The sequence below is a fragment of the Alligator sinensis genome, unplaced genomic scaffold, assembly GCF_000455745.1.
Source record: "Alligator sinensis unplaced genomic scaffold, ASM45574v1 scaffold1295_1, whole genome shotgun sequence".
In the NCBI taxonomy this organism is placed as follows: domain Eukaryota; kingdom Metazoa; phylum Chordata; order Crocodylia; family Alligatoridae; genus Alligator; species Alligator sinensis.
This window is the reverse complement of record NW_005841880.1, coordinates 2201270-2223667: the sequence shown is the minus strand read 5'-3', so window position 1 is coordinate 2223667 and position 22398 is coordinate 2201270. Positions and strand designations below refer to the sequence as shown.

The 22398-nt window shown below is 55.2% G+C and overlaps 4 protein-coding genes across 10 annotated transcripts in view; 2 read left to right on the top strand and 2 right to left on the bottom strand.

The window, feature by feature from the left end:
• Positions 1-5117, top strand: part of LOC102386560 (granzyme K-like) — an 8952-nt gene extending 3835 nt beyond the window's left edge. The window contains exons 2-5 of the mRNA XM_025196568.1: positions 2949-3030; positions 3105-3252; positions 3945-4217; positions 4545-5117. Coding sequence (XP_025052353.1) covers positions 2949-3030; positions 3105-3252; positions 3945-4217; positions 4545-4676 — 635 coding nt within the window. The 3' untranslated portion in view covers positions 4677-5117. The remainder of the gene's footprint in view (positions 1-2948; positions 3031-3104; positions 3253-3944; positions 4218-4544) is intronic.
• S1PR4 (sphingosine-1-phosphate receptor 4) overlaps positions 1-16343 on the bottom strand; it is a 32714-nt gene extending 16371 nt beyond the window's left edge. For 2 of the 4 annotated variants that reach the window (XM_025196460.1, XM_025196462.1), the window contains exons 1-4: positions 14987-15196; positions 14721-14873; positions 14369-14552; positions 12154-12283 (exon numbers count right to left, since the gene is read on the bottom strand). The gene's annotated coding sequence lies outside the window, so the exon portion shown is untranslated. Of the gene's footprint in view, positions 1-12153; positions 12284-13022; positions 13097-14368; positions 14553-14720; positions 14874-14986; positions 15197-16076 lie in introns of those variants that run through there. The other 2 variants (XM_025196461.1, XM_025196464.1) reach the window with 2 other exon arrangements.
• GZMM (granzyme M) lies at positions 7773-13030 on the top strand. The gene is made up of 4 exons (XM_006017473.3): positions 7773-8095; positions 9036-9171; positions 11524-11775; positions 12807-13030. Exons 1-4 carry the CDS (start codon positions 7773-7775, stop codon positions 12948-12950), a joined length of 855 nt encoding a protein of 284 aa, XP_006017535.2. The 3' UTR covers positions 12951-13030.
• Positions 16344-16789: 446 nt separating the features above from the next.
• GNA15 (G protein subunit alpha 15) overlaps positions 16790-22398 on the bottom strand; it is an 11663-nt gene continuing 6054 nt past the window's right edge. For all 4 annotated transcript variants that reach the window (XM_006017470.2, XM_025196455.1, XM_025196454.1 and 1 more), the window contains 7 exons: positions 22145-22313; positions 20610-20794; positions 19834-19988; positions 18981-19109; positions 18438-18567; positions 18071-18224; positions 16790-17478 (listed from right to left, as the gene is read on the bottom strand). In XM_006017470.2, coding sequence (XP_006017532.1) covers positions 17255-17478; positions 18071-18224; positions 18438-18567; positions 18981-19109; positions 19834-19988; positions 20610-20794; positions 22145-22292 — 1125 coding nt within the window. In that variant the 5' untranslated portion in view covers positions 22293-22313 and the 3' untranslated portion in view covers positions 16790-17254. The remainder of the gene's footprint in view (positions 17479-18070; positions 18225-18437; positions 18568-18980; positions 19110-19833; positions 19989-20609; positions 20795-22144; positions 22314-22398) is intronic.

The window sequence follows — 22398 nt, the reverse complement described above, 5'->3', positions numbered from 1 at the left end:
AAAGACCTCAGCAAAGTCAAGACAACGGGCTGCCAGGCTGCAACGCCACCCTTCTCCCCCTCCTGCATCTCCCCCAGGCTGGTTTAGGTGAGGATCTGCACTGTGCTGTTGCAAGTAGTAAAAAATTGGCAAAGAGACAAGTGCTTATTCTTCTGCTTTGGGGTATAATCAATAAAAGGTTGAGTTATAGACCCCTCTCTTGCCTCTGTTCGACCCGGGGGGTAGTAATAGCTTACCTGCTAAGAGGGAATGGAGGAGCATTGGTCTCAAGTTGTAGCAGGGGAAGTTTAGGTTAGATATTCGGAAAAACTCTCAGGAGGAGGGTTGTAAAACACTGGAACAGGCTGCCCAGAGAGGTGGTGGACTCTCCATCCTTGGAGGTTTTTAAGACCCAGCTAGACAAAGCCCTGGCTGGGATGATGGAGTTGGGGCTGGGCCTGTTTGGAGCTGAGGGGTGGATTAAATGTGACCGCCTGAGATCCCTTTCAACCTTAATTTTCTATGCTTCTAAGTGCAATCGTATCTTGATTTAGCACACAGAGACCGAGATCTTTCGGGGAATTGTAACTGTCCCCTTACTTTGCATCTAAGATAGCCAGAGTCCCGATCACAGATGGGCTGTAATCTCGTCCCTCAGAAGACCGAACGGTATCAGGTTTTTGGTAACAACTGAAGTTCAGAGAGTCTTGGGGGCTCCAGACTTTCTCCTGCTAGACTTGCCAGCCATCCCCTGGTGCTTAGGTAGCAAAGACAGTCTCCCCCAGCATTGAGCAGAGCCACAGACCCAGATGAGCTTGTTCTAAGATAGCAGGGCCATTGCTTTGCTGGGCACCTCAGCTGGCTTTGGACAACAGCAGCTCATCTCTCCATCAGCCCGAGTGATTTGGCACCCAAAAGTCACTAACTGCACCTGGAAGCTTTGCTGAAGCAGGGTCCGAAACCCTACAGAATAACAGCTATATTGGGCCCAAGCACCTGTTTCTACATAACTGGTCTCCATGCCCTGTTACCTGTAGCACGACTGCTTTGTAGAGCATACAGGCCTTAGAGCCACCCTATGCCATATGGAGCCTTAGACCAAGCTCAGCGCCGCAGCATCTCTGCTGTCCCATGCCCAGACTCGCTGCAGGGTCTCGCAGCAGGCTGAGATCCTTCCAGCCAAGGGCAAAGGGTTTATGGCAGTGCCTTGCTAATAGAAAAAGATAAAGTGAGGGTGCAAAGAGCCCGAGGTGGTGATTGAAAGCCTTGTTATCTCCAGGAACCTGCAGAAGCCAGCCTTATCTTCCTCTTGGGCTCAGATATGCATCTCTGTACATCTTCTGATACTTTCTCATGCTCTTCTTGGTAACGGCTGCAATCACTGGACCCACATGTCACTGGGAGGGGGGTGGGGGACAGGCCTTGATGCCAAGAGGGCTGGACGGGTGTGTCCCAGGCCTCTGGAGCGCTGCTTGTGAATGGCCTGCAACAGGGGGTTAATAGTGAGCTGGCCACGCTGGCCCAGAGCTGCTCAGGGCTGGGGGTGAAATTCAGCATAGACAAGAAACAACCTAAACTATTCACATGTGCACAACTGAGAACCAGAAAACCTGCATTTCCCATGCTTTCCAGAGCTCCAGGTGCCCCCCAAAGGAAGGTAGGGTCCTACTTTAGAGATGGGGAAACTGAGGCACAGGAAGGGGAAGTGTCTTGCCCCCGCTCACCCAGCCAGGCAATAGCAGGGGAAGGACAGACTGCCCTGAGGCCCTGCCCTGAACACGGTGCTGTATTTGTTCCCAAGCAGTTGCCAGGTCTTTGGGGTCAGGTCACAGTCGGCCTGTGAGAGGGACATCAGCTCAGAGCCACGAGTTAGTCCAGGAGGTGACGCAGGTGAGCACAGGAGAGGGGGCGACGGGGTCGTGGGCTGACCCGACTCATCGGCAGCAAGCCAGAGCTGCCAGGCCGGATCCTGCCCGCTGCCTGGGCCGAGTGCATTGCAACAGGAGGGAAGGTGCAGAGGCCGGTGCTCCTGCGGGAACAACCCACTGTCCGGTTACTCCTGAAGCCTGGCCCGGCTGGGGGCAGGCATGAGTCTCATGGCAGCCTGGGTGTTTGGGACCCAGCCTGGCTGCGCAGGGAGCCTTCCCGCACCCACACACAGCCCCTGTCTATGCAATGTGGGGTCCCAGCACAGCCAAGTCACTCTCATGCCTGGTGCCTCAGTTTCCCCACTGGTATCAGCAGCTAATGGTACAAGGCTGCTTTTTGCTAGCGCTCGAAGCTGCGTGCTTGCAAAGTGCTCCAGCAGCAGAAGCAGAAGTGCAAAAGGCTGAAGCCTCTCCAGCCCTCCCTGCACACCGCGTCTACCCCTGCTCTTACAGACCTCTCCCCGGTACCAAGCCGGGGGATAATCAGTGCCCAACCCTGCCTGCCTGACAGCCACCTACTCGCTCATCACACCAGAGACCTCCTAAGCCCAAGACCACTACAGCTCGAGCTAATGAGCTGGGATTCCCCAGCACAGATTCCTAGCTATCTGCATCAGGCCCCCATCACATGCCCCGAATGATGTCTGCCCCAAATCTTTGGGTCATTTGCACACTGGGTCTTACAGCTCTTTCACGCAGCCCCAGGCTGGTGCATTGCACTGTTTGCAACACTGGCAGGGGCCTCAGATGTGGGGCAGAGCTGGGGAACGCTGCCCCAGGGCATCCACCCCTGCGCTCCAAGCTGCGGGTTTATCAGCTCCCCACTATCAGCTCAGTGACCGCAGCAACTTCCAAAGGGTGGTGGCATGTGAGCATGCGGCAGAGGCGGGGAGATGGGAGATAGATCTCGTGGGGGTGGGGAGACAAAGGCAGCACTGGTTCCTTAGCCACGTATCCAGTGGTTTACTGGCTTCCAAGTTTGGTTGGTCTGATGCTATAAAACCAGCCGCCGGGCCGTAGAGCGCTTCAGCCGCTGATCAGACGCGAGCCAACCAGACAGAGATGGAGAAGCACCTGAGTCTCCTCTTGCTCTCCCTGCTGTACTGCCCGGTGGCTCGTGCTGGTACACGGAGGGAGCTGGCTGCTTGTGCCAGGGGTGGTAGGAAGGGCTGTGTCCTCATGGCATGCGTCTTGCAGGGGCTTTGAAGAGCCAAGTCATAGGGGGGCAAGAAGCCATCCCCCACTCCAGGCCCTACATGGCTTATCTGAAGTTAAGCGACTACTCTTTCTGCAGGGGCTTCCTGGTGGCCCCACAGTAGGTGATGACCGCTGCTCACTGCTTCGGGTAAGTCCCTTCCCCAGGCTCCTGGGTTGGGCCATTGATCTCCAAGCCAGACTCTTCTAGGGCTGGGGGAAAGCAGCAGATGCACGGTGATGGGGGAGCTGGGGCATGCAGAGGAAGCGATCTGTGCTCTTTCCCACCGACTGCAGGGAAGTCACCGTCCTCCTGGGAGCTCACAACATCAGGGAGATGGAAAAGTCGCAGCAGGTGCTGGGGGTGGAGAGCTACCACGCGCACCCCGAATACAACAAAGAGATACTCTCCAACGACATCGTGCTGCTCAAGGTCATGGCCGGCCACGCCATGCATGCGAGCCCTGGCCCAGGGGGGCAATGCGGGAGGACTTCAGGCATCTGCTGGCTGCTTCTGCTGGGGGGAGAAAGGCATTCCCCCACCCTGTCCCTCACCTAGCTCGTTTGGCAAAATTAGATGGAGATGGTCTAGCCAGAGAAAGCACAGAGTCAGCATCATCCTGATGCCCACTGCTGCTGAGGGGTGGGGAAGAGGGGGGGTCTCAGCTGTGCCCACCAGGGTGGACACCACCATCCCACATCCCTCCAAACCACTTCGCTTGCGGGCTGGGAGTCTAACCCTGCAGGATGCCAAGCAGAGGAGAGGCATCCCTGGGGCACCTGGTGCCCTGTCCCTTCACAGCCCAAGCCCAGCTCCAAGTTCAGCTCAGCTCCCTCCCCCAGCTCACGGCGGAGGCTGTCCTGAACAAGTACGTGCAGACCATCTCCCTGCCCAAGACCAGCAGCGACCTTCCCCCAGGGACCAAGTGCCACGTAGTGGGCTGGGGCCGTATTGACCAGGCGGAGATGACTGACAAGCTCTACGAGACCAACGTCACCATATACAGCTGCCGGAAGTGCTGCCGGGTCTACCCCAATCTCAACAACGGCATGATCTGTGCCGGCAGCCCCCACCAGCTCAAGGACACCAGCCAGGCCAGTGCCAACGTGAGATGGGTACTGGTCCCCCTCTCAGGGGCTCTTATGGGCGCAATCATACCCCTGCCAAGGAGCTAGCCGAATCACCCTGCAGGCCTCAGTCTTGCCCTGAGTCTGCTGCTTGGAGGGGTATGAGCTGGCGCTGAGCCTGTCTAGACCCATCTGGACAGTGCCTGCGACTTGGGGCTGCTGTGATGGGTGTGAGCAGACCAGCAGGCTCAGCAGGGTAGATATTTATCCCTGCTGCAAGTGCATGGGAGTTAGGCCAGGGATGGACTTGGCCCTCCAGGTGGGGAGGCTGCAGATGCTCTCCCGGTCCTGCCTGACCCCAGCTCCATTCTCCAGGGCGATTCTGGCGGCCCTTTGGTCTGCAAAGGGGTGGCTGAAGGCATCGTCTCCTTTGGCAATGACTCCCCTCCTGGAGTCTACGCCTGCGTCGCCAGATATCTCCCCTGGATCCGAAAGGTCATGGGGTAGAAGATGCTCCCAGCCCTTCCACTGCTGCCGGGACCAGCGCCGGCTTCCTTTCCCCATTTCGTCTTCCAGCAGCCAGTCTCTGTCCTTCTCTGGCTGCCAATCTAGCATCAACCCCAGGGAACTGGCTCCCACCACTCCCTCGGGGACCACGGGAAGGAGGGGAGGCTGTAAGGGGCCTGTATCAATTGCCAGAGGGAGCTTCAGATCTGTCCATGGGAGACCTCCCTCCAGCCCTCAGTTCCTGCCCGTGTCAGCTGGGTCCAGGAAGCCGGTCCTGGGGCTGGCACTAGATTCTGGAAGCAGAAGTGGAGATCTTTGCCTCGGCCCATCCAGGTCTCTTCCCTCACCCCCTGTGCTCACTCCTGCCGCTGTAATGAGTGTAACGAGCCTGACAATTAAATGCCCACCTGCTTTGCTCTCCTGCCTCCCAGCCTCTCCTTTGCAGGAGCCACTGGGCATCCTCCCGGGTAAAACCAGCTTCTGCTCAGGGCTGCAGTGGCGCAACGCCTTTGGGTTCCCTGAGGATGAGCAGGAGTTGATGAGCAACACTTGACCCCTGATGTGAGCAGGGCATCTTTCCCTCTTCCACACCCAGGCTGAGAAGGACCCAGGCATCCCCCATCCAGCGGCAGGGAAAGGGTGCTAATTAGCTCCGTCAGCCACCCAGCTTCTAGGGCAGGATAGGATAGCATAACCGAGCACAATGCCGCGGGGCACGGCAAGCTTGGGGTGAACAGCCTTTGCCAAAGAAGACTGAGGGCTGGTCAGTGGGAGCCCAGGAAATGCCCTCCTGCTGTCGGCAGCGTTTGAATGCAGGGACCCTGCCCCATTGGGGAGCTGGCACCAGAATCTCTGCTTGTATTTAGAAAGTCAGAGTGTAACCAGGAGGAGCTGGAAGCAGCTACCTTTGTGGGGAGATTTATTTATTTAATGGGGGTTTCTTGCTACTTCCCCAGAAGTGGATGTTTCTGCCCGAAGCTGGAGATGAGTCAGTGGCTTAAAGCCATTTTGGATCAGATCTGCCTCCTGTTCCCTGGGATCAGCTCACGGGACTGAGGGACTCTCGCATTCAGAGAGTCATAGAAAACCTGGACCAGCAGTGTCCTCTGGAGGTCACCTAATCCAGTCCCCTGCTCAAGGCAGGATTATCCCCACCTGCATCTTGCCTGTTCCTAAAACTACACAATCCACCCTGTTGCACAGCTACCAGGCATGTTGCCCCAAGACACCGAAGCATCCTAGCCTGCCAAGGTGAAGCAGGGAGGTGAGGGCCGGCAGTGCCCAGCTACTGCCAGTGTTGTTAAAATGCCCTGGAGAGATGCAAGGAAGAGGGCCATGCCTCCTGCTACAGAGGAAGGCAAAGCACCCACAGTCCTTACGGCTCTGACCACCCCTCCCTGATCCTAAATGTGACCCTGAGCATTCAGGCAAGACCCTCCAAGCAGGAACCTCTGGGCTCGAGTCCCAGCGGGAGCACTGGCACACCCCAGCTCCCACCCGCAGCACACGGGCTGCTGAGGAAGGCGAGAAAACCCCACCGATGCGTAGCAACAGGAGTGGGGGAAAATTCCTCCCTGGCCCCATGTGGCAACCAGCAAACATCTTGGGGACACGCTTACATTTGAAACCCCTCGATCAACTAGCCAGGGGGTGAGAAGGCGACAAAACGCACTGGGGAGGTTGTGGCAAGTGCCCCCCCACCCCTTGCAGGGCCCTCTGAATGGAAAATATGTAAGATCAGAAACAGCACCAGGCACTCGTTTGCTGATGCTTATCACCACCGAGGCCGCTTGTTATCTCCAAACCCTGCAGTGTATGGCTCCACTCCCAGGTGGGGACAGGCTCCTGCAGTCCCCCCCACCCCCAGACCTACCTCTCTCTCCTCCAATCCCACCATCGACAGCTCAAGGGGTGAGAGATCCTCCGCTGGCATACACGGGTTGAGGTCCAGCCGGTAAACTAGCACCAGGAGCCTTCAAAACAACAGCATGGAAGGTGAATAAAAGAAGGAGGTTTGGGTAGGGAGGACTGGAGACGCTCTCGTTAAGATCCTAAAGCCCCAACAGGAACGAGCACGGTGAAGTCAAATACCCACCGAGGAAAGGCCTGTAGCTCCGATTCTTCTGCAAGACCAACAATACACCGGTGATACAATTGCCAGACTATTGAAACCTCGTGAGTCATGAACCCAAGATCACGAGATTTCCATACAACTGTAAGGTTTTCCCCCCACCCCCTAAATCAAGGCATTTTGCAGAAAAAGTCCGGCTGGTGGAGACCTCAGAAGATCATCAAGTTCAACCCCTGCTCAGGGCAAGATGAGCCTGTCCGAGCCATCCCAGACAGACATGTGTCTAACCTGAACTTAAAACTTCCAGTGATGGAGGTCCCATCACCTCTGTAGGCAGCCTGGTTGCAGGGCTGGAGCACCCTCAGAGCTGCCTGACATCTAACCTAAAGCCCCTTTGTCGTGACTTAAGCCCATTTCTTCCTGTCCTGAAGTCAGCGACCACCAAAAAAATATTGTTTTCTCTTTATTTGCCTTCTGGATACTGGGCCTTTGAGCCGCACTCCAGTCTTGGTTTCCAGCCTCTGTCCACAACTGAGTGGCTAGAAATTTAATGAAAAGAAGTGAATGCTGAAATTCTCCAGGTATCCCAGGATGCCAGGAGCTGGGCACTGGAGAAAAGTCCTAACAACAGAACATTAACAGGGGGGCCTACAATAAAAAGAGGAAGGGAGTTGCTTCCTAAGGGCAAAATGTTGTTTTATATTATGCCCATGAAGCCTTCAACTCACAGCTACAAGCATAACATTCCCCCTACACCCCAGGCCGCCAAGCCATCCAAACCAGTTGAGCTACTGGTGCCCAAGATCCATGCCGACTCCACACATGTGAATTGTGTCATCGCTACAGCTCTCAGTCTGCTGAGACGTGCATTTTGCAACGGGTGCATTATAGATTATTCAGATGAGCCCAACATGTGTGGTTTCCTGGTTTCTGGGCTGTAGCTATAAAAGATGTTGGGGGGGTGTCAGAGACCTCAGCTTGCAGCGTGGACTGGAAGGAGACGTGGGGGAGCTGAAAATCCCAGGATGATGCAGCCTCAGTGCCTCTTGCTCCTGCTTTCTGTGCTGTGCAGCCCTTTGGCCTCTGCTTGTAAGTACAAGGAGGCACAAGCTGGGGACACTGGGTGGGGACAGCTTGGCCCCTCCTCGCTCACCCTCGGGGCTTTTCGTCTTTCAGATGAATGGCAGAGACAGGCGAATTGCACACAGTGGAGTCGGATCGTGGGAGGCCAGGAAGCCAAGCCCCACTCCCTGCCCTACATGGCCTATCTGAGGAAAGCCAATGGCTCTTTCTGCGGGGGAATCCTGGTGGAGCCAGACTGGGTGCTGACCGCCGCTTACTGCATAGGGTAAGGATGACTTCTGTGTTGATCCAGGGTCCTGGCTATGCTGAAGTCCAGTAAGAAGCAAAGCTGTCTCCCTTGTCCATGCAATTGGCCCCAGAGCATCTTTCTCCCGGCCATGTCCATCCCTACCTCACCTGGTTCCTCCTATTTATGGATGGAAATTAGTTCTCAGGGAAAGCCAGGGGAGCGAGTGGTGCTCTGCCCAGGAGTGGGGGTCTAAGCCATGCTCGGGTGCTGGGAAAGGGATTTGTCTTGCAATCAGGCTGCCTTTGCCCCCTCTGCTTGCAGCTGCTGTCAGCAGCACAGAGCTCGGCTCTCCGAAGACAAGAAAGGGCTTTACAGGCATCGCTCAACCCTCGCATTACCTCTTCAGATGGAGCTGCCCATGTCCCAGTGGGGAAACTGAGGCACAGAGTTAAGCGTCTTGCCCAAAGCCATGCCTAGGGGCTGCGTCTCCCACCAGTGGCTTGTGCCTTCTGGGTTTGAATCCATGCGCACACCCCATCACCTGCATCTGATGCCTTTCTGCTTGCATTGAGGGCTAAGCACAGTCCAAGCTTGCAGGGGCAGAGGACCCAGGCATCCTGGTGCCCGGCGTTCCCCAAGTCAGTTGCCACAGAGGAACCAGGTCTCACCAGCATGAAGGGACATTTATGATGTCCTGGCACTGCAAGGGGTGGGGGGGGGGGTCCCTAAACACTGCTGCGAGGGTCCTTTATGCCTCCATACAACCAGGCGGTACTAGGGGCTGATACTCGGGGTCCAGCTACACCAAAGCTCACAGGACAGCACAGCACAGCACAGCCACAGCAGCATGGAGCAGGATGCAACTACCTGTGGGATGCTTTGTGCCACTAAGCTGCTCCTGGTGCACCTGGTGGGCGAGGGAGTGACGGACGTGCCCAGGGGCGAGATAGCCACTGATTTGCCTCTGCCGTTCCAGGTCCTCGATGGTCATCCTGGGCGCTCACGACATCAGCATATTGGAGAAGACTCAGCAAAGGTTCACCGTGCAGAGTGTTCACCCGCACCCTAATTACAACAGCCGTACCCAGAAGGACGACATAGCCCTGCTCAAGGTACCTACCCACCCTGCCCCAGAGCCGTGGACCCCTGGGCACGCTCTGTGGCAGGTTCCCACTTCCAGGTGTGCAGTGGGCTGATCTGATCTTTCCATGAGGTTGAGATGAGGGGATCCCTGGCTTGGGGGGAGTGAAGCAGCAGGCCCATCCTAGAGACCAGGTCACATGTCTTGTTATTAACGCATCTGACAGTAAGCAAACCAGGGCCCCCACTGCGCTAGGAGCTGTACGAATTTGAGAAAATTATCCAGGTGCACATCTGTGAGGGGCAAGCAGGGGAGTGTATGCTCAGGGGCAATCAACATGGGCTCACTAGAGGCAGGTCCTGTCAGACCAACCTGGTGGCCTTCTACGACCAGGTCACAAAATCCTTGGATGCAGGTGTCGCGGTGGACATAGTCTTTCTGGACTTTAGGAAGGCCTTTGACACGTCTCTCACCCCATTTTCATCAAAAAATTAGGCGACTGTGGTGTCGACGCCTACACAGTCAGATGGGTCGCAAATTGGCTGAAGGGCTGCACCCAGAGAGTGGTGGTGGACGGGTCCTTTTCGACCTGGAGGGATGTGGGCAGTGGGGTTCCCCAGGGCTCGGTCCTCGGACCCGCACTGTTCAACATCTTCATCAATGACTTGAACGAAGGGGTGAAAAACATCTTGTTCAAAGATGAGAACAGGATGGGTTTCAACACAGACAAGTGCAAGGTGCTGCACCTGGGGAGGAAGAACCAGCAGCAGACTTACAGGCTGGGGAACTCCCTTCTCGTCAGCGCAGAGGCAGAAAAGGATCTCGGAGTTATTACTGATGCCAAAATGACATGGGCCGACAGCGTGGGGACACGGTCAGTAAGGCTAACCGTACCTCGGCATGCATCCACAGATGCATCACAAGCAGGGACAAGGAGGTGATCCTCCCCCCTCTATGCGACACTGGTCAGGCCGCAGCTGGAGTACTGCGTCCAGGTCTGGGCGCCGCACGTCAGGAGGGATGTGGACAGCATGGAGAGGGTCCAGAGGAGGCCACTCGCATGGTCAGGGGGCAGCAGGGCAGGCCCTACGAGGAGAGGCTACCGGATCTGAACCTGTTCAGCATCCACAAGAGAAGGCTTAGGGGGGACCTGTTGGCCATTTACAAACCAGTCAGAGGGGACCAGCAGGCATTGGGGGAGTCCCTGTTCCCCCGAGCACTACCAGGAGTAACGAGGAATAACAGCCATAAGCTAAATGAGAGTAGGTTCAGACTAGACATCAGGAGGCGCTACTTCACAGTCAGGGCGGCTAGGATCTGGAACCAACTTCCAAGGGGAGTGGTGCTGGCTCCTACCCTGGGGGTCTTCAAAAGGAGGCTAGACAATCACCTAGCCGAGGTCATTTGACTCCAGCTTTCTTTCCTGCCCATGGCAGGGGGTTGGACTTGATGATCTGCTCGGGTCCCTTCCGACCCGACCAACTATGAAACTATGAAAGCAGAATAAAAAAAAATTTTAAAAAGCCACCTCCCCCCATCCCCAAGGACTTCCAACCCATGCAAGAGACAGGTGTAGATAGAAGGGGTAATGCAAAGAAATGGGTCTACCCACCCCTGGAGCTGCCCACTCCAGCTCACATGCTGCAGACCCAGACAGGCAGCAGAGACCCCCACACAGAGGATGGTGGCCCTTGAGCCTGAGAGCAGCTGCAGCGAGCACCCATGGAGGGGCTTCAGGACCTCACCTCTGGGGTGGCATGAGGGGTGGGTAGGAACCTCCAGAAAGGGCCCTCGCAGCCCTGGGGGCATGGGACAGGATGCCTAAGACTGCCAAACCCACCGCCCTTCACGCTGAGAAGCAATGGACAGGTCTGGAGGAGGACCACGGGGGATTTGTGGAGGTTTATGGGGACATTCATCTCAGGAGGAACGAAAGCAGCACCACAGGCATTAGAAGCTGGAATCGTTAGCAAAGTGCCAGCAAGACACCTCGTGGCCTGTGAGAGCAGAGGTGGGGGATAGATCTGGAAGTGAAGACCAGACGCACACTGAAGAACAGGGACTGATGGAGGGATGCTAAGAGGCCTCTAAATACCTCATGGAGGGGGAAAGAGGGAGGGCAGCATAATCTGCTAGGCCAGGGGTTCGGAGCCACTGTGCTAGATGATCCCCTGGTCTCTAGCCTGTATAGGAGTAAGGTGTCAATATGATACCTGGCCCTCTCCTCCAGTCTCAGGTGATCAAGGTGTTTGTCCCAGCTCTCTTGACTTAATCCCTGCCCCTGCCCCTCCATCCCCACCCTGATCCCTGCGATACGTGTGGGTCGGCAGGGAGGACACGGACACAGAAATCCTTACTATGTTTCTGGGTCTCTCCCCTCCAGCTCCATGAGAAAGCCACCATCACTGCATTCGTCAAGGTCATTAGACTGCCTAAGAAGGGAAGCACCCTCCACAAAGGGACCAAGTGCAGCACAGCTGGATGGGGCCTCAATGACCAAGAGAAGCCCTCAAACAAGCTCCATAAGAAAGACGTCATTGTCCACTCGTGGAAGGATTGCAGTCAGCTATATCCCAGCCTCAGCAAAAAGAGTATCTGTGCAGGGAGCAACAGCAGGAACAGGGACTCCAATACGGTCAGTACAGATGTCTCTGGGGAAGCAAGGGGTGGATCCAGGAGAAGTGCAGGGTGCAGAGACATCCCCCCTTCACCGCCCTGAACTCCAGCTTGGCTGACAGACATGTGCACAGTAAAGGTTTACCTGCATTTAAATAACATCAGTCTAGATTCAGAGACCCGTTCAAAACGTGATGTGCTATGTGAAAGATAATTGGAAAAAATATGGCCACAGAACCACCCCCAAAAAGTAATCTTTCATTAAACAGCATAGAAGTCACCAACCTGCAAAGCCTTGCTCCAAGTTACTGACATGGAGAAGTTAACATTGTTTATGCATAATGATAGCAAAGCTAACTTCACATATAAACTGCTACTGCAGAAGGTTTATACTTACAAATGAAAAGAGTTGAAACGAAAAAGAGATCCAGAGGAGTGATGGAAAGGGCATCAGGGATGGAGAAAGCAAAATCTCAAGACTTGGAGAGTTTCAGAGCCAGAGGAGAGGTGACTTCTGTTCTGAATTGCTGAGAGACAAAGACAAGATTGTGGCAAATAGGGCTGCGCAAAATTTCGATGGGTGTAAGCTCATTGCCACTGCTGCATCTCCCTTTGCCACATCCTGGATCCACTCCCCGCAGTCTCTATCATGAGGTCCCTCTGTGTTCCTCCCATCCCTGGCTCCATCAGCACAAAAGGCTCTCCAAGGGCTGGCACAGTTTGCCTGGCACTTGGACTCTGCTTCTCACACACCATGGTGATGCAGAGTAGGCATAGAAAGTTCCCGTTCAGCCTGGCCGCCCATTTCACACGGGTGTAAATAATGAGACAAGGCACAAAGCTGGTGGGGGGGATCTCTTGCCCATTTGCAAGTCAGCTCAAGATCACATCATAAATCAGGGATGGCCTCTTGGCCCTAGGCAAGAGCTTTGCCACCAGTTTCAGCCCAACTAGAGTGACAGAGGCTACCTTAGCTTTGGTTTTCCCTCCCTTGGAGGGTGTTTCTAACCTGCAGGATCTGTCAGTAATTAACCCCTGGCTGTTCTCCAGGGGGACGAAGGCAACCCTCTGATCTGCAACGAAGTACCACAAGGAATCTTATCGCAAATGCCCTCCAGACCTCCGGCCTTTTACACCCTCATCAGCCCATACTACAACTGGATCCAGGAGACCAAGCGGAAGGCAAGCAACTGAGCTATCGACTCAAGCCCTAGTCTTCTCCCGCCCCCCCTGCTGCTTTTGTGCATTTTCCTGTGCTGCATTCACCTGCTTGGCCTTTCTTCAGAGCACTGGTGGGGGAAGGGGGTGACAAGCCAAGAAGCAAAGCAAGGCGATGCCTATTGGGCTTCCTTCAAAGAAAAAAAAAAAAGAAAAAGAAAAGAAATCCTTTTAGATAAGTTTGGTGCATCTGCACAGCAAGAGGAAGGCGTGACAGAGTTGCGTCTCTGTGGTCATCACTACCTCTGCTAGCACAGCCAGGGCCAGATGTGCTACAATTATACCTTATTATTATGCCGGGTTTTTTGGTTGTGGCCGTGTTGGTCTAAGGACATAGGCAGGCAAGGTTGTTTGAGTAGATGTGCTATCTTTGATTAGACCAACTGAGTAGTTGGAAAAAAGTTTTTCTCCAACTTTTTTTCCCCAACTACTCAGTCGGTCTAATCAAAGATAGCACATCTACTCAAAGAACCTCGCCTGCCTTATTATGGCATGTAGACGATCCCGACACCCAGCAACTCAGTGTTATTGCTAAATTAGCTTATACATCCCAAGGTCCATCTCTGGTCCTTCCTCACCCACAAACATGCGGACAGCCTCATGCAGCAGAGGAAACTTTGCCTCTTGTGTGCAGAGGGGGAACAGAGCCCCAGAGACAAGTGACAGGGCCAGGGAGCAAGAGGGCTGTGGTGCCAGCCTCCTCCCTGCCACCTGCTTTGTGCTGCTGTTGCTGGCACTGGCTTGGCCATTCAGGCTCCCAGCGGCAGCAACAGACTGTGGAAAAGGCTAGTGTAGATGGGAGTCTTCCCTCCACCCCAGTGCCTGAATATGGACCCATGCCCCAGGCCTTGCCCTTCCCAGTGGAGCTTCCCACTCCCCCTCGCTCTCGGCCCCTGCCCCAGCCACTGCATTGCTTCCTCCCTATTGTCGCAGCGGCAATTGTGACAAATAAAAGAGCCGCCTGTAAGACTTGGAGTTTCTTTTCTGACTGCTTTCTGCTGGGTTCTGGTCAAGCTTCATGTGCACAGAGGGGTTTAGCCGAGTGGGAACGCCAGGGAAACCCTGACCCTCTCCCTTTGCTCACCCATATCCCCTTTTTCTCCACCAAATGCACACAGGGCTTCAGCCTTCGTCTCGGGGGTCTCGTTCAGTACCATGAACATGGAGGATGCCAGGAAGAAACCCATAATAATCTGGCTGTTTCTACCAGGGGATCCAGCCCTCTTCCCCTGCACAGCATACAGCCATGAGGGCCAAGATAGGGTGGGAGAAGGCAATTTTCCAGCTGAGGGATGTGAGATGTAGAAGAGTATCTCAGGCTATGGGGAGAGGGGTGCAGACAGGGGCCCTGGGCCTTGCCATTCCTGTGTGAGAGCACACTGCATCCAGCTTACCTTGAGGGACAGCCTGCCCTGCTTGAAATCAGCATCAGCTTTGCTCTTCAATGCAACGGGGCCAAGGTTACACCTCTGCCGCTTGTGGACATGTCCGATGCAGTGTTTCTGCGCCTCCCTGAACACGCGTGCCAGTCTTGCTCTACCAGGTCGGCAGGGCTGGATTTGGAGAACAGGGGCAGCTCTGTGGAGTAAGAAGAGTCCCCATTAGGACAAATATTCCTAATACAATAAGCTCAGGCTTTGTGCTTTGGAAGGAGGGGGGGTACTCCATGAGACCTGGCCATGGAGTCCGTGAGACCCAACCCAGACCCCAGTGACAACAACAGGTCCTTGCACTTTCAGGCGTCACCTGCATTTCCCATCGCTGGCACTTTGCATCCGGAGGGTCTGACTCCAGCTGACCCCATCATCCAACACAGGGATTCCCCCAAAAGGCACTGGACTATCAAGTAGGCGCGTGGCATTAGATGCAGTCCCAAGTCCTGAGGCGACTGAGGATGGGCTGCATTCACATTACAAAGGGAGGCTTGGGTCATGGCTCGAACAAAAAATCCCTCCAATCCCAAATGACATTCGCATTTGCACCCGGGGACCTTCTGATGAGAAACCCCATACCTGGCGTTTCTCCATCTGTGGGTTTTGACCCACTTTGCCCGTCTCAGTGTCTCTGCTTTGCAGATGGGAAAACGGAGATGCAGAAATGAGTAACCTGCCCAAAAGGTACTCATCTCAGCAGCAGAGCTGGTTGGCACTAGTATAGAATCAGAGTATCACAGGAAATGAGGGTGTGAAGGGTCTGCAGGAGGTCACACCTAGTCCAACCCCCTGCTCAAAGCAGGACCAGCCCCAACTACATCATCCCAGCCAAGGCTTTGTCTAGCTGGGTCTTAAAAACCTCCAGGCATGGAGATCCCACATCCTCTCTGGGCAGCCTGTTTCACTGGTTTACTATGAGAAAATTTTTCCTAATATCTAACCTAAATTTCCCTAGTAGCCAGGTCTGCCGAGTCCCAGCCCAGTGCTCTGGCCCCTCAGCCACCTGGACTCTCTTTTCAGAGGTTGCACAAAATGGGCATGTCACAGAGTGTAAAGGAGTTGGGAAATGCCCAGGAGAAATTTAATCCAGGATAATTCATTAGGACCAGGCCGGGGGGACCACTCCACCTGATCTGGCCTCCAGTACAACACAGGCTGTACAGTTTCATTGCTGCCCCAATACTTAAACCCCATGTGCATTGGAGACTCTCTTCCAGGCTTGACTGGGGTCGTGGCTTTGCACCCCCATGCTGAAGCCAGAGACTAGTTGCTCCCTCCACAGGAGATGGGTCTAGTCTGCTGGATGGGAATGACAATGGTGGGCTTGTTCAGGGCATCCAGGACCCCGCTTCACAGCTCAGCCCCAGGCACCTGCCATAGCCAGCTCTGCAGGCTTTCAGACCAGTCCCCCAACAAGACAGTGCCCCGCCAGCCTGGGTATCTACCTGGTAGACATGGTTTCTTCTGGCCACTGGTGTTCGAGCCATCCAGCAGGATCGAACTGAGGTAGCTGGATGCCTTTAGCTGCTGTGAGGTTTCAGATGCTCCCTTTTACAGCCACCCTGTACCTCACAGCATCTCTGCTCTGTTGTTGGGTTCTCCAGGATCCGGCCTTCCCCTAAGCCCACCTAGTCCCAGCTGGGCTCCTCCATCTCCCCCCCCCACTCACCTGCCTCTGTGCTCTGGGTCCAGTCTTCCTTAGCAGGAGCTCCTTGCCATCTCCCACTCATCTCCTTCCCAGGTGGAGGTCTCATTGCCCCATCCCCATCTCTTCTTGGGGACATGCACCATCCAAGTACCACATGCACATCTAAGCTGCAAGCAGCAGCACCCACGTGGACAAGGGACACGGTGACCCCAAGGGAGAACCGAGCCAGGCGGCAGCATCAGATTCCCTTGTTACGCGTCCAGTAAAGGGATGTGCGTAAGACAAGGGGGCACCGGTCCTGCAAGCAGCCTTGGTACCAGCTCAGCTCTGTACCAAGCAGCCTCAGTACCAGCTTGGTCTCAGCTCACAGTACGAGCATGAACTGAGACCAAGCACAATTGTGACTGAAATGAGTCCTGAGGCGTCTCCTCTGCCTTCAGCAGCAAGTCCCATCAGGCCCCAGTTGAGACTGCATGAGGAAGGAAGGAGGGGACGTGAGCAGAGATGGGGAGGGCCTGAAAGGATGTGGCTTGAGCAGCCCTCTCCTTGCACTACTGCAATTCTTCATTGCTCTCCGACTGCCTTGCAAGTAACCTGGTATCTGGAGTGCAGATCAGAGGTCTCCTAGTGCAAATGTACATCCCACCCCGGCCTCTCCATCCGCAAGAGAGAGCAGTCACGCAGTCCTGTGGTGGGAAGGACTTTGCACAGCTCCTCTCTTTAAAATAAGCGCATCTCCATTCTTTATTAGCCTCTACAAACAGCCTCAGTGCCCTGAGTGCTTTGCAGATGGGTCGGCTACCAAAGCAGCCCCTCCCCTGGCAAGGAAAATGAGAATAACCCCGGAGGAGAGGAACAGGAGCCCTTTCTGGAGCCAAATCCTAGGCACAAAGTCAGGGGCATTCAGTCCCCATCAGAAAGGCAGGGAGGCTAAAAGCGACCCAGAGGCAGGCCAGAAGTGGGTCTCTGAAGACAGCTCTGAAAAGGATCCCTGCAGGAGGTCATCAGGAAAGTTGGTCCACCGAGGGTCTCCAAACCAGGGAGATCTCAAGAGCTGTTCTTTTCACATGTCCAGCATGAAGGTTGCCCTGGCTGGTTTCTTTCCTACCTCCCAAGCCAGGCATGAGGAGCAGCAGCCAAAGCCTCCTGTCCCGACACCCAGCTAGTTCCCCAGCAGAGCCCTGCCCGAGCCCGTCTCATCACAGGAGGTTGATATCGTCCAAGTAGCTGGCCAAGACCACATCCCGGACATCCTTGAGGACCTTGCGGATGTTCTGCGTGTCTGTGGCACAGGTGAAGTGATGGTAGAGACACCTGGTTTTGGAGGTCTGGGAGGGCCCACGTCCACTTGAGCACTGCTTGTACCTCTGTGTGTACATCTCCAAAATGAAGTGCTTTGCAGCCTCAGCATCCTGCTTGGGCCCTGGCGGAGAAGAGCACCCATGAGGTCACACGCCTTGACCGTACCTCACTTTCCCGATGTATCTATGGCAATAAAATCTTTATTATTCAAATCACAGCCCTGCCTGGGGCACCCGCATCAAGGACCCGGAGCCCGGTGCACTAGGTGCTGTACAGGTAACTGGCAATGGTGACAGCTCCCGTGATAACCGCACCAATTCTTCCCACACCAGTGCTTTTCTTCTTTAGCCAATGGGGGGTCAGTGACGTTGGTCCCCTTATACAGATGGGGAAGCTGAGGCTCAGAGAGGGGAACAGCTCAGGCCCCTCCAGAAAGTCCATAGCAGAGATGGAAACAAAGCTCAGATCTCCTGAGTCCCCACCCAGTGCTCTACTCACTGCTTTCTCCCTCCGGGAAGCCACCAGATACCAATAAGAGTGGCTTCAACTGTACTAGCTGAAGCCACCTGGACCAGAGCTAGGACAAGCAATGCACACAGGGTCACCAACAGCTCCACATCGCGACAAAGCACCCCCGTGGAGCTGGGTGGAAGAAGGGTTTCTGCAATGCCTGCAGGGGGGAACCCCAAAGCGCTGGATTGAAAGCAGGTCACCTGGGAAGGCAGGGAAGCAGTCGGCCAAGTCTGAGCGTGCGATCTTGTCCTCCAGGATGTCGGTCTTGTTCAGAAAGAGGATGACCGAGGCGTTTCGAAACCACGGCAGCTCCAGGACAGTCTGGAAAAGAGCCAGGCTCTCCTTCATCCGGTTCTGCAGCAGGAGCAGGAGGGGAAACACCGAGCCCGTTATCTCGGCTCTCAGCTCCCGTACAGACGCGCCGTGCTCTAGGATGCCCTGGGGCAAATCAAAGCTGACCCGCTCCAGAGTCCCCTCGAGCCTGAGAGCTGCACACAGCTCCCTGCAGGCCCTGGCCTGCATTGCCAGATGTGCTGCCTGAGCCCCGTGTCCCTCAGGGCTCCTTACCTCCTGGCTGTTCTCCTCCAGGCGCTGGTCGTACTCACTGAGAGAGGCCAGGTAGATCAGGGCAATCACATTTTCGAAGCAATGGATCCATTTTTTGCGCTCCGACTTCTGCCCTCCCACATCCACAATCCTGTAGGGAGGGAGGGAAGGTGTGTTAGGAGCTGGGTCTTGGCTTGGATCATGCTGCTAGCTAGGACGAGCTGCTGAGAGGCCTCTGGGAGGGACCAAGAGGGCTGCTGAAGCCTGCTGAAGGCCGGTCCAGTGCCGGAAGCAGGCACCCAGCTCTGGGGTGGAGCGCAGCAGCTAAGCAATGCACAGCAACCCCCAAGGATGGATTCGCCTGCCTGAAACAGGCAGGGAAGTTCGAGCAACATGCAGGTGCTGGGTGCTTGTTCTTGAACGACCAGGGTCCCCTGCTACCAGGAATGGCACACAGGGGGCAAGGCTGGCACAGAGGCAAAGGCACGCAGGCAAGGGTGCGACTGAGATGGGAGCTCGGATGTAGGAGTCCCTGCTCATAGGACTGCCTGCCAGGAGCTTCACCTGAGGGTCACCTTCTTCACTGAGAAGCAGTACTCGTTGATGCCGGTCGTCGGCCTCCGACTCCTCAGGACATCCTGCGCGGTGGGGATGTAGGCGTCTTCCACAATACGCTCCAGGTTGGATAGAAAGCTGCAGGCAGCCAGGGACAAGGAGGGAATCAGCCCCTTCTGCCCCTGCTCTCTAAGCCCTGTGGCAGACCCCTGATCCTTAATGATAGGAATGATATTCCCTTGTGCTTGTACATCACCATGCACAGCAGGGCTCTGGACCCTGTCTGGGTTCCCAGGCATTACTGCAATGCACAGAATAGCAGCTTTACCAGCAGGAAGGATAATCTGAATCTGATGGGGAAAGTGCATGCAACAGGACTCGGGAGTCCTGTCTCTTACCCCGGCGCTCTAACCACACTCCTACTCACAAGCACATAACACAAGGTCTTTGGAGCCCGTGAGAGCATTGCTGGCTGGGAAACCTCACCAAGACTCAAACCAGCCCTGATTTCAGGTGCTGGGGTCAGGAAAAGAGGCTCAAAGGCTCCCGTGAGATTTCTGCATCTGGTCGCAGTGGGAACAAGACTCAAAAGCAAAAAAAAAGTGTTGGGATCTGTTGGCAGCTCTGGTTCCCAGCAAAGCCCAGTCACATTTACTGGGTTGTCATTTATAATACTATAAGGCTATAGCAGATAGCAGGCTAGGTGTTGTACACAGGTATCACTAAGGGTAATCTGTGCTCAGTCCAGGCCCCCACTGCCCCTCTGAGATAGAATGGGACCATTAGCCTTGACCGCTAGCCATGAAACCCTAGCGAAAGGATTTTCACGCACACACATGTATGCATGGCTGGGGCAACTCACTAAAAGGCAGAGTCCAGCAAGTGATATTCCCTTCGTCTCTCGTAACACGTCCGGATCCCGGCATCTCTCCACAGCTCCCCGATGGCACTGGCGTATGGCTCGCTGAGTCTCACTACCTTATAGGCATCCACTCCCATGACCAGCTGGGCATGGTGCTGCGAGGGGGAGAAAGCGACAGAACAAGGCAAGGGAAAAGTTGTCTCCTCGGACACCTCATCCAGAGCTCCTGGCCTGGCTCAGCCCCTGCAGCTCAGACTCGCTCTGCGTGGAGGAACCAAATGGTAGGGACTTGGGGGCAAGTTAAAGGGGAAGGTGGAAGGACTCCCGGGGTCTTTTGGGGGCTTTGCCTCCAATCGGCTGCTTAGCTTTAACCAAGGACTACATTTTCTAGCTCTGGTCCCCATCACGATAGCGCTGAGCTGCAATTACCTTCACTGCACCCTCGTGAGGCAGGCGAGTAGCTCTTGTTCCCATTTCACAGGTGGAAGCACCAGGATGCTAAGTGACTTGCCTGATATTCCACAGGGAGTCAGTGAAACCCCTTTGCATCTCCTACCTAAGGGAGCTTGAACCAGCCCCGAGCCCTAAGGCAGGGGCCATTGCTCCTGTTTGGAGGTAATACAAGCAGCTCCCTTGGCTCTGGGGGAGGTGGCGGAGAGTGCAGACCTTCAGGGCAGCTCCATTGCTTTCAGTGGTGCTTCCTAAAGCAGCCCCAGATCTAGCAGCTCTGCCTCTGTCCCAAACTATCTCACTGCTCCCTTCCCCTCCTCGCTCACCACATTCTCTGGCCGGGCATAGGGGATCTGCAGTGTCTCCATGGCCCCAATCATGGCCTGCATGGCGGCAAAGATGTTCTGATACACCAGCTTGGTGAATGCTTTGCAATCCTCTTCAGAATAGCCCACCCCATGGATGATCCTCATCTGCTTGATGAACGTGCTCTTCCCGCTCTCGCCAGGGCCTGCGAGCACCGGAGAGAAAGACGTCAGATACCAGTGAGGACATGGGGCCGTGGGGCACTTGAGGGCTGCCCATAACTCCCCAGCCAATGGAGGCACTTCTTCACCACTCCCTTGCCCATTCAACCATGCCCAGTTGGAGAGATACTTAAGGACATGAGGGAGATCATGTTCTCTTCCCACCTCCAACCTTTCCCCATCTTATTGTCTCTCTGGGATTCGCGCCTATTGCTTTTGGGTGACCTCTTCCCCTTCAGTGGGGTGACCTCCCTGTTGCTGGTGGGATAGGTCTCATGAAGCACTTTACAGCATAAAAAAGCTGAAGAACAGAGCCACGGTCACCCAGGCCAAGATGGTCCAAGCCTATGTTGGTAGCCTTGGATTTCCAGAGATGCGGAGGAGTTCCCAACAGCTTTTCATCAAGAGCGAGTCAGGTACTCAACAGCTTTGGAACAACCAGGCCCATTATCCGATACCTAAACCTGGCTGTAGGCATCTCATTGCACAAGCCCAAGTTGGAAGATTTTGGCTTCTTTCCCCAAGACCAAGTCATTCTGGCCAACAGCGATCGATTCTCGCTGCATGGGCGTCTGTCTGCATCTCCCAAGTGCATGCCTGGGGAGCTAGTGACTGAAGGCCACATTTCAGAAGCAGCAATTTCTGACGAATCTGCAGTCAGCTGCCCTTGCTCAGACTAGTTCTTAAAAGAGGAAAGGCCTCATGTCCCAGACCTCAGCTGTCGAGTGCTGCCGGCTGACAGACAGACTATGCGAGAGAAGGGTGGGTGGGCTTCAAACGAGCTCCTAGCTGATGGGCCTCCACGTCACAGACCTGCCAGCACAAGCAGCCTAGCTGACACCCTTTAGGGGAACCTCAGGGGAGAGGGAAGGATCGAACAGACTGCAAAGCTTCGAAGTGGGCAGAGTGGCGTGCCCTTACCAGGAGGTCTGATACACAACTTCAGGTTACTCTAGCATCAGCATAAAGCCGGCCAGATCCACCCCGGCGCACAGGATGGATCCGAGCCCAAGGAACAGCTTATTGGCCCTTTGCTCCTGGTTGGCAGGAGGCCATACCCAACCGAGCCTCCCATAATGGCTGGGGGAGCAATGCACGTGTGCTTTAGAGATCCACATCCAAAGTGGAAGCCTCTAAAATGCCTGACCCATGATAGTTGGAGGATAGAGGGACTGAAGCCAAGGAAGCCTTAAGGTAAAGCTCGGGAGGATTAAGCTCCCGGCATTGCCATTCAAGGCGGCATCTCACACCGGGGCTCTGCCCCATCTGGATGCGTTCTCTCCTGAAGGGTGACCTGGCCCCCCGAGGGATGCGTGCTCCCCAAAACAACTCACCCAGCAGCAGCAGCTTCACCTCCCTCCTGTCTCGCTTCTTCTGTTCCCGCAGTATTTTTTGGATTTCTTTGTCTGCCAGGACGGCAGCTCTGTCCTCCTCCGACAAGAAATGGGGGCACTTACGGCAGCAGCAGAAACAGCCCGCCATGGCACGGGGAAGAGCCCAACCCTGCAGGAGAGAGGAACAAGGAGAAACGCAGCTCAGACACGCAATGCCTGGAGCACAGGGGAACAGCCAGCAACTTGTCTGGGTA